At 36.0% G+C, this 10,945-nt stretch overlaps 1 protein-coding gene across 1 annotated transcript in view; it reads left to right on the forward strand.

Moving 5' to 3' along the window:
• LOC137656369 (uncharacterized protein MAL8P1.12-like) overlaps window positions 1–10,709 on the forward strand; it is a 35,518-nt gene extending 24,809 nt beyond the window's left edge. The window contains exons 5-6 of the mRNA XM_068390543.1: window positions 8,080–8,254; window positions 10,614–10,709. Of these exons, the coding sequence (XP_068246644.1) occupies window positions 8,080–8,254; window positions 10,614–10,709 (271 nt within the window). The remainder of the gene's footprint in view (window positions 1–8,079; window positions 8,255–10,613) is intronic.
• The last annotated feature ends 236 nt before the right edge of the window (window positions 10,710–10,945 follow it).

The raw sequence follows: 10,945 nt of genomic DNA on the forward strand, positions 1-10,945 counted from the left end.
ACAATAGTCAAGAGAGAGAGAGAGAGAGAGAGAGAGAGAGAGAGAGAGAGAGAGAGAGAGAGAGGAGAGAGAGAGAGAGAGAGAGAGAGAGAGAGAATGTGTTTGCTCTATGCCTTAAGTATAGGACCTTTTGATTTAGTATATGAACAAAATTATTTCACAAAGATACAATATTCAAAAGAGAGAGAGAGAGAGAGAGAGAGAGAGAGAGAGAGAGAGAGAGAGAGAGAGAGAGAGAGAGAGAGAGAGAAGCACAGTAGATGCTTTTAGGGAAATTACTCTGGAGCAATATTTCACTGCCATGGGAAAGGGATACAATCGTTTGTACTCTGGGTGAAAAGGTCTTTTCTTATTTAAATTTGAGGGTGATAATATCGTTTGTAAAATATTGAATAATTTAGAATGGCTATAATTAGACATTTTCTTCATTGAAGTATGTGGTATGTCATAATAATAATAATAATAATAATAATAATAATAATAATAATAATAATAATAATAATAATAATAATAATAATAATAATAATAGGTAGAGTTGAATACTATGGCTGCATCGGCAGAATTTAATTTCTTGTCCAATTTCTCAATTCTACGGACAAGAATTGAGAAATTAGACAAGAAATTGAATTCTGTCTATGCAGCCATAGTATTCAACTCCACCTGTTTGAAGGAGGGTGTCCTACCAAGAAATAATAATAATAATAATAATAATAATAATAATAATAATAATAATAATAATAATAATAATAATAATAATAATAATAATAATTGGCTTCACTTGCTTTACTATGTGACCGTGGTATCTGCCAAAATTCATTATCAAAGTTTACTTCTTATCTCATCTAAATCCTTCATGAGCCTCTTCTATGATAGTAGACTTACATTTAACTAATTCAAACCTCTCTCTCTCTCTCTCTCTCTCTCTCTCTCTCTCTCTCTCTCTCTCTCTCTCTCTCTCTCTCTGTGTAATCCTAGAAATTATATGTAAAAAACTAAATTTATTTTCCATCGACTGGCCCCTCTTGCCAGAAACAGGTTGTTTGAAAATTTTCAGCCCCTAGGAATTTGATTCTAAATTTTCTTTAACTTATTGATATTAGAAAGAAAATGCCGAACATAGTAGAAAATTTAGGGAAATACAATTTATTCTATATTCAATCCAAATTTGAGTCAAACACAAGTTAAAACATTGAGTCTCTTTTTATAGTTTATATATGAAAGATGTTTTCATGTTGTTACTGTTCCAAAAATATTTTATTTCAATAGTTTATTACTTTTCAGTTAGTTTATCTATTTCCTTGTTTCCTTTCCTCACTGGGCTATTTTTACCTGTTGGAGCCCTTTGGCTTATAGCATCCAGCTTTTTTCAACTATGGTCGTGGCTTAGCTAGTAGTAGTAGTAGTAGTAGTAGTAGTAGTAGTAGTAGTAGTAGTAGTAGTAATAATAATAATAATAATAATAATAATAATATTCTTGCCTACCACAGAAACGTCTCTCAGCAGAAATACTTTGCATTGTAAGAATGTTTCTTGAAGTTTTCCTAAGATTCTTCACAAAGGGTCGTTAGAGCACTCGTGTGTGCATTCTTTTCCGGAAATGGAGTCTGTCAACACTTTTACCTTCTGAATAAGATGAGTTCTACAACAATCTTATTTTCTGAATTTTTGTATTCTAACTTTGATGTTTATAAATGTTTACTCTGTTCTAGAGAAATACCCTACTACTAAAAGGAGTTTGTTATTATATTATTTCAAATATCTTAAGGATCGGATAACTTGATTAAAATATCTTGCCTTGTCTAACAATCTTGGGTATTAAAAATCCAGAGTTATATACGTTGTATATTTTAAAAATGCAGAAGATGAAGAGGCACTTTGTAAAAAGTGTGGAAGCTTTTGCATTTTTAAGATATACTACGTATATAACTGATGAATTTTAACACCTACGTTAGGGATCTACACTGCTAAACATTTGCCTTTAAAAAACTGTAGTAATCCTGGAATAAATGTTGCCAGGATATTTACCGTTTCAAAAAACAGATATATTGACGTTCAGGAGGGATATTACGGTCACCAACCCGTAAAATATAGTAACAAAGTAGGGTAAGAATTACGGTCGCCTGTATTTACTGAAATATGGTTGAGAACAGCATATTTTTACGGAGAATTTCTGAATAAAATTACAGTTTTTGTTAACCCTTTTACCCTCAGGCTCTTTGGAAATTACCAACCCTTAACCCCCAAGGGGTTATTTTTTCCCAGCACATTTTGCAGTATAATTTTTTTAAATTGCTTCAACAGCCTTAATTTTTGTCATAGAGAGGTCAGGTTGGTCTCATTCTCTTGGAAAATGCCTGACTTTTTTCAAAAAAGTATCAAAAATATGCCAAAAAAATTTTATAGCATTTTTTTGAAAGGACGTACCGGTACATCCATGGGGGTAAAAGGATGGGTTTTGTGAAACTTACAAGTACGTCCTTTGGGAGTAAAAGGGTTAACAGTGTAATATGGAGTAGCATAAGGAAGCGGTGATGTTATTCCTGTGAAAATATATTCAAGTAGGAAGGTCTATGAACTTGAATTGTATGAAACTGATATGATTAAAAGGGAATTCTTAGACCTGCTAAATGATATCAATTGAAGATTACTTCGATTCCAGCCTTCACTATCAAATAAAATACTAGTGGAGTCAGTGTATAATAAGTCAAAGCAGTTACAAGACCAATAAAGAGCTTCACTTATTTGGTTATAGCCTGATTCAGAGGCAAAGTCCAAAGCTCTTAAGTCATGGCGATCAGTGGGAGAAACAGAGTTTTTTCCACTCCTTATGGTGAGCATTCAAAGTCCAAAGCTCTTAAGTCATGGCGATCAGTAGGAGAAACAAAGTTTTTCCACTCCTTATGGTGAGCATTCAAAGTCCAAAGCTCTTAAGCCATGGCAATCAGTAAGAGAAACAGAGTTTTTCCACTCCTTATGGTGAGCATTCAAAGTCAAAAGCTCTTAAGTCATGGCGATCAGTAGGAGAAACAGAGTTTATCCACTCCTTATGGTGAGCATTCAAAGTCCAAAGCTCTTAAGTCATGGTGATCAGTAGGAGAAACAGAGTTTTTCCACTCTTTATCGCGAGCATTCAAAGTCCAAAGCTCTTGAGTCATGGCGATCAGTAAGAGAAACAGAGTTTTTCCACTCCTTATCGCGAGCATTCAAAGTCCAAAGCTCTTAAGTCATGGTGATCAGTAGGAGAAACAGAGTTTTTTCCACTCCTTATCGCGAGCATTCAAAGTCCAAAGCTCTTAAGTCATGGCGATCAGTAAGAGAAACAGAGTTTTTCCACTCCTTATCGCGAGCATTCAAAGTCCAAAGCTCTTAAGTCATGGTGATCAGTGGGAGAAACAGAGTTTTTCCACCCCTTATGGTGAGCATTCAAAGTGCAAAGCTCTTAAATCATGGCGATTAGTAGGAGAAACAGAGTTTTTCCACTCCTTATGGTGAGCATTCAAAGTCCAAAGCTCTTAAGCCATGGCGATCAGTGGGAGAAACAGAGTTTTTCCACTCCTTGTGGTGAGCATTCAAAGTCCAAAGCTCTTAAGCCATGGCAATCAGTAGGAGAAACAGAGTTTTTCCACTCCTTATGGTGAGCATTCAAAGTCCAAAGCTCTTAAGCCATGGCAATCAGTAGGAGAAACAGAGTTTTTCCACTCCTTATGGTGAGCATTCAAAGTCCAAAGCTCTTAAGTCATGGCGATCAGTAGGAGAAACAGAGTTTTTCCACTCCTTATGGTGAGCATTCAAATCCCCAAGAAGGGCAAAAGAAGCCTTTCTATCCTCCTCTTGTTTCCTAGCCGTAATAGCAGGGAGACAATCAAAGATAAAATCATCCATGACTAGGTTCCGACAGATGAAACACAACTAAAAGTTATCATGCCTGTCAAAATATTGAGACTCTTATGACATCCAAATTCTTAGTATGACTTATGAGAAGCAGGTACTCAGTCCTAATACAAGCCGCCATTACCCCATGCCCTTAGCAATTGCGTCGCGTTCCAGAATTATTGGTTCCTTAAAAACCTGGAATAGGAGCTCAAACGAGGGCCTCATTTGAAAAAACTGTATTAGCCTCCTGGTAACGTGTTCGCATAGAATTCGCATGGCATTAGATCGATCCCCACCCGGGATCATGAGTTTAAGCTGTTTACTGGGGAGGTCACTACTGTGATTGGGCACAACAGTGGAGGGTTGGGCTTGGCCGGGTGATGGTCTAGTGAGCATCTATTCTGAGGCAACTGGAACTGAAACCAGACACCATCAACCTTAACCTTCAAACTTTGAAGGTTAAGGTTAAAGGTTTAAATAGAATATCCTACTGTCTGGAAACAACTGTGATGTCTCTAATACCATGCAGTCCTGAAATACTGGAATACATTAGACCACCCTGACGAAGTCTAAGGAACAATTCAAAAAGACAAAATCCTACATCCAAATCATTATTATTATTATTATTATTATTCCTTACTAAGCTAGAACCCTAGTTGGAAAAGCAGGATGCTATAAGACCCGGGGCCCCAGAAGGGAAAATAGCCCAGTGAGGAAAGGAAACAAGGAAAAAAGTATTTTAAGAACAGTAACAATATCAAAATAAACATTTCTTATATAAACTATAAAAACTTTAACAAAACAAGAAGAAGAGAATTTAAATAGAATACTGTGCCCTGGTGTACCCTCAAGCAAGAGAACTCTTTTACATACTTTGAAAAAATATACTTACGCAGAAAGGTTTCCCAAGAGCTCAACTCAGGCAATTATTGTCGCGAGCAAATAGAAAAAAAGATGGTGCGACTGGATGTGAAGATGCGAATCAACTCGAACGACTGGACGTGAATGGACTCAAAAAGGTGTAACACAAACTGGGTGCTGGAAGTGCTCGGGTTTTTCCATCATCGTTGACTTTTTGAAGAATTTCACTGTTAAAAATTTGCATTATAAAAAACGGTAAATGCCTGGAAATATTTATTCCAGGATTTTTACAGTTTTAAAGGTTTAAAGACTGCCCATGAATGGGAGAGGCAAGGGACAGTGACATTGGCCTACTAAGTAGGGCAATGCCCTGGATACTGACCATATATACATATGATCAGCAATCAAGGCCCCTCTCCACCCAAGCTAGGACCAAGGAGGGCCAAGGCAATGGCTAATGATGACTCAGCAAATAGACCTATAGGATCAAACCCCACCATGAATGGGAGAGGTAAGGGACAGTGACATTGCCCTACTAAGTAGGGAAATGCCCTGGATACTGACCATATATACATATGATCAGCAACTAGGGCCCCTCTCCACCCAAGCTAAAACCAAGGAGGATCCCCCAACCCACCCCCACTCTTTAACTCACAAGGATGGTGAGGTTACAGCGACAAAAAAGAAATAACAAGTTTGAGCTGGTCTCGAACCCCAGTCTGGCGTTCACCAGTCAGGGATGTTACACCATCAGCCAACACTACTATACTACTTCTCCAACCTGGGCGAATTCATAAAACAATTACAATGTACACCTGCCAGACGTCTCCTTAGTTTCCCCTGAAATGTATCGGAATTAATGAAGCCAACTGTATAATTAGCTTTCACCAAAGAGATTTGGAGCTCCAATAGGAGAGAAGTTAAGGGATGAAACACAAGGCTAAAGTTATGCGGAGTATAGTGGACTATTGTGGCAATTTTTTTTTTTTATTGTTTTGTATTGAGGTTAATGATGTCTTTGCATGAATGCACAAAGGACAATAACCACCAAGACAATAAATTCATGCTTAAATCAAGATATTTGTTTCATTTTCTTATTATTATTATTATTATTACTATCCAAGCTACAACCTTAGTTGGAAAAGCAAGATGCTATAAGCCCAAGGGCCCCAATAGGGAAAAATAGCCCAGTGAGGAAAGGAAATAAATAAATGAAGAGAACAAATTAACAAAAAATCATTCTAAAAAAGGCAACAACTTCAAAACAGATATGTCCTATATAAACTATTAACAACGTCAAAAACAAATATGTCATATATAAACTATAAAAAGACTCATGTCCGGCTGGTCAACAAAAAAGCATTTGCTCCAACTTTGAACTTTTGAAGTTCTACTGATTCAACTACCCGATTAGGAAGATCATTCCACAACTTGGTAACAGCTGGAATAAAACTTCTGGAGTACTACATAGTATTGAGCCTCAGGATGGAGAAGGCCTGGATATTAGAATTAACTGCTTGCCTAGTATTACGAACAGGATAGAATTGTCCAGGGAGATCTGAATGTAAAGGATGGTCAGAGTTATGAAAAATCTTATGCAACATGCATAATGAAGTAATTGAACGACGGTGCCAGAGATTAATATCTAGATCAGGAATAAGAAATTTAATAGATCATAAGTTTCTGTCCAACAAATTAAGATGAGAATCAGCAGCTGAAGACCAGACAGGAGAACAATACTCAAAACAAGGTAGAATGAAAGAATTAAAACACTTCTTCAGAATAGATTGATCACCAAAAATCTTAAAAGACTATCCCAATAGGCCATTTTTTTGTGCAATTGAAGAAGACACAGACCTTAAATGTTTCTCAAAATTAAATTTGCTGTCGAGAATCACACCTAAAATTTTGAAAGAGTCATACAAATTTAAAGAAACATTATCAATACTGAGATCCGGATGTTGAGGAGCCACCGTCCTTAACCTACTTACAATCATACTTTGAGTTTTGTTAGGATTCAACTTCATACCCCATAATTTGCACCATGCACTAATTTTAGCTAAATCCCTATTAAGGGATTCACCAACCCCAGATCTACATTCAGGGGATGGAATTGAAGCAAAGAGAGTAGCATCATCTGCATATGCAACAAGCTTGTTTTCTAGGCCAAACCACATGTCATGTGTATATAGTATGAAAAGTAATGGGCCAAGAACACTACCCTGTGGAACACCGGATATCACATTCCTATACTCACTATGGTGCCCGTCAACAACAACTCTTTGAGATCTATTACTTAAAAAATCAATAATAACGCTAAGAAACGACCCACCCACTCCCAACTGTTTCAGTTTGAAAACAAGGGCCTCATGATTTACACGGTCAAAGGCAGCACTAAAATCAAGGCCAATCATGCGCACTTCCTGACCACAATCAAGGGACTTCTGTACAGCATTAGAGATTGTAAGAAGGGCATCACATGCTCCAAGGCCTTTACGAAAACCAAATTGCAAACTAGGGAGTAGATGATTACCTTCAGCAAACCTATTAAGACATTTTGCCAGAAGACGTTCAAAAACTTTAGATAATATGGGAGTTATGGAAATTGGGCGGTAATCAGTGGGACTTGAGCTACCACACACACATTTACATAGAGGAGTAACATTACTAATTCTCCAACAAGTTCTAAAAGCTCCTCTTCTTGCTAACTTGCGCAAAATAACAGATAACCTTGGAGCTAAGAAATCTGCTGTCTTTATAAAAAACAAAGGAAAAATACCATTTGGGTCTACACCACCATAAGCATCAGGTCCATCAACAGAGCTTTAATCTCACGAGATCGAAAAGCTAAACTAGTTAGTTTAGCCTCAGGAAAACAGGAATGAGGAAGTTTAGAATAGATATTTGTTCCGCATTCAAATTCAAATCTATAAGTTTTCAATGTGGAAAAAAACTGGTTATTTGTTTTGGAAATATTCTGTCGTAAGCTGAAGCTATTTCAAGTAAATTATGGGTTGATCTAATATACAGGGTATCCCAAAACTGTATGCACTCTTTGGAGTGTTACAACTTGTTCAATTTATTGATATCAACGTGGAAAACAGACTCCTTTTTTTTTTTTTTTTTTTTTTTTTTTTTTTTTTTTTACATTCTCAAATTGCCCCATGTATCCTTACTTTTTCACTGTGCATTGTTGCTCTTCTGTGAATCTGTTTTCCACGTTAAAATCAATAAACTGAACACGTTGTAACAATCCAAAGAGTGTATACATTATTTAGAGACACCCTGTATAACATCATGCATTAAGCAAATGAAACCATTATATGAATTGTTATCTATTTCAAGGGATGTAATTAGTACTCCTGATAAGCTTGTCCTGCAACATCCTTCGCTTATATATTCCAATTTCTCATTGCGTCCATTAAAGCCAAGTTACTTTGTCAACATCCTGCCAAAGGAAGCCTGTAATGAAGTGACTTCCCTCCTGAACTGTCAGTGGTTCTCTGAAATTTCATTTACAGTTAGGCTTTATTATCATTACTTCCTAAGTTACAACCCTAGCTGGAAAAGCTGAATGCTATAAGCCCGAGGTATGCCACAGGGAAAATAGCCCAGTGAGGAAAGGAAATAAGAAAACTAGAAGAAAGTTAATTAACAATATAAATATCTTAAGAGCAGTAACAACATTGAAATAAATATTCCATATATAAACTATAAAATAAGAGAAATAAGATAGAATAGTGTGTAGAGTGTACCCTCAAGCAAGAGAACTCTACCCCAAGACATGGAAAGACCATGGAACAGGGAAAATAGCCCAGTGAGAAAAGGAAATAAGGAAACTAGAAGAAAATTAATTAACAATATAAATATCTTAAGAGCAGTAACAACATTGAAATAAATATTCCATATATAAGCTATAAAATAAGGGAAAGAAGATAGAATAGTGTGTAGAGTGTACCCTCAAGCAAGAGAACTCTACCCCAAGACAGTGAAGGACCATGGTACAGAGGCTGTGGCAATACCTGAAAGACATCATCATATTTTCCCTCATTCAATGTACATACTTTTATTAGTATTGATATTACACATTCCGTGATATTTGCCCAGAGCATAACCCACGCATTTTCTTACCTCGTCAATCCATCGTCTTCTCTTTCTTCCACCTGTTCTTTTGCAATATCTAGGGACCCATTTAAAAGTTTGTTACATTTTCTGAAATAATAAAGATTTTTTTAACAACCTTTTATTTCTTTATTTTTGAACAAGAAAATATTAACTAAATTACGAAAGAATATAATTCGTATGGCCCATTGAAATTGGACTTACCGGAATTATTGCAGCGCAACACAGCAAATTGAAGTTAGCCTTGAAAAAAAAAAAGAAAAAAAAAAAAAAAAAAAAAAAAAACATTTTTCTTACATCCGTCATCATTTGTATTCCATGCTCGGAAACAAATAGTGCTAAGCTAATGAAATATTTTTGTTGTTGAATAGCCGAATGAATTTATTTTCTCGCAGTATAATGATATCACATTTAGAATAGTTTTTACTGGGGAAAATATTCAAATAAAAATGCTTACCCAAAATTTCCATTTGGACTTTAGTCTAGGTTGTCAGGGGGAAAATAAGCTTGTTTTGATATTGCATATGCACGCTTAGTTTTCAAGATAGAAACATTTAGTTTGTCACTTATTGAAAGGGATTGATTAAATTTTCATCTAGTGTATATCAAACTTTGCTTTCGAAGTTTTAAAACTATAATAAAGTAGCTATAAGTTATCCTTAATCGGAATTTTATTTTACCTTGGTGTACATTTTTATTTCGTGTACAGTAAAAATTCTAGTGTAATAAAGTATAATTAGTAAAATGGCTGATTAAATTACCTATCTTCTAATATAAAGCTATTGCAATTAAATTAAATCTAACCGGTGAAAATATTCACACAAAAATGCGCAGGAATTTCTATTTATGGGGGAAATAAGCTTGTTATGACATTGCTCTAAAGTGCTTATAGTCAATTTCTTTCAGCGATGCAGATTTGCACCGACTCGCAGCGGTGCCTTTTTAGCTCGGAAAAGTTTCCTGATCGCTGATTGGTTGGACGAGATAATTCTAACCAATCAGCGATCAGGAAACTTTTCCGAGCTAAAAAGGGCACCGCTGCGAGTCGGTGCAAATCTGCCTCGATAAAAGAAATGAACTTATAGTTATCAAGAAAGAAACATCTAGTTTGTCACTTATTGAAAGGGATTGATTGCATTTTAATTAGGGTAAATCAAACTACGCTGTCCTAGTTTTAACGCTATAATACAGTACACTGTTAAAAATTTGCATTCTAAAAAAACGGTGAATGTCTCGCAACATTTATTACAGGATTTTTACTGTTTTAAAACTGGATATATTGACGTAAAGGAATGATATTACGGTCACCAACCCGTAAAAAATAATAGTAAAGTAATTTAAAATTACGGTCGCCCATATTTTAATGAAATATTGTTGAGAATGGAGAATTTCCTATTAAAATTACGGTTTTTTTTTTTAACAATGTAGTTATAAGTTAACCTCTATTTCGTACACAATAAAAATCCTATTGTAATGAAATATGTTCTGTTGAATGGCTAATTAAATTGTCTATCTTCCAGCATAAAGCTATTGCGATTTAATTAAATTTACCAGGTGAAAATACTTTCACGAAAAGGCCTACCCGTAATCTTTGTTTTTGGGGATTTTTTTTTTTTTTTAATCACTCTCGTGCGCTTACTTTCTAAGATAGAAAATTTTTCTAAGTCATTTATTTCAGGAGATCTATTATACTGCTATTTATTGCAAGCCAAAATTTCGCTATCATAATTTCAACGATATGATATAAGTTATGCCAGGCTGACATTTGCACGACCTTTGGCCACGAATTTGTCGTGGCAAGTCGTGCCATTTTGGGGCACGAACTGGGAGGCTCCCGCACTGTTCACGGCTAGTTCACGATGAGTTCACAACGAGTTCACGAATAGTTCACGAATGCGTGCCCATCAGTCTCCACATTGACACGAACGGTCACACATAGTTTGCGCAAAGTTTGCGAACTAATCGTGAACTGCCCGTGCCATGCGCAAACTGTTCAGGAAGTGCGTAAACTAGTCGTGAACTAATCGTGCCATCAATGCGTGAAGTACACATGACCATGTGAGTGGGAAGGCACGGCCACGCTGCGACG

This window comes from Palaemon carinicauda, chromosome 17 (assembly GCF_036898095.1).
Source record: "Palaemon carinicauda isolate YSFRI2023 chromosome 17, ASM3689809v2, whole genome shotgun sequence".
NCBI lineage: Eukaryota > Metazoa > Arthropoda > Malacostraca > Decapoda > Palaemonidae > Palaemon > Palaemon carinicauda.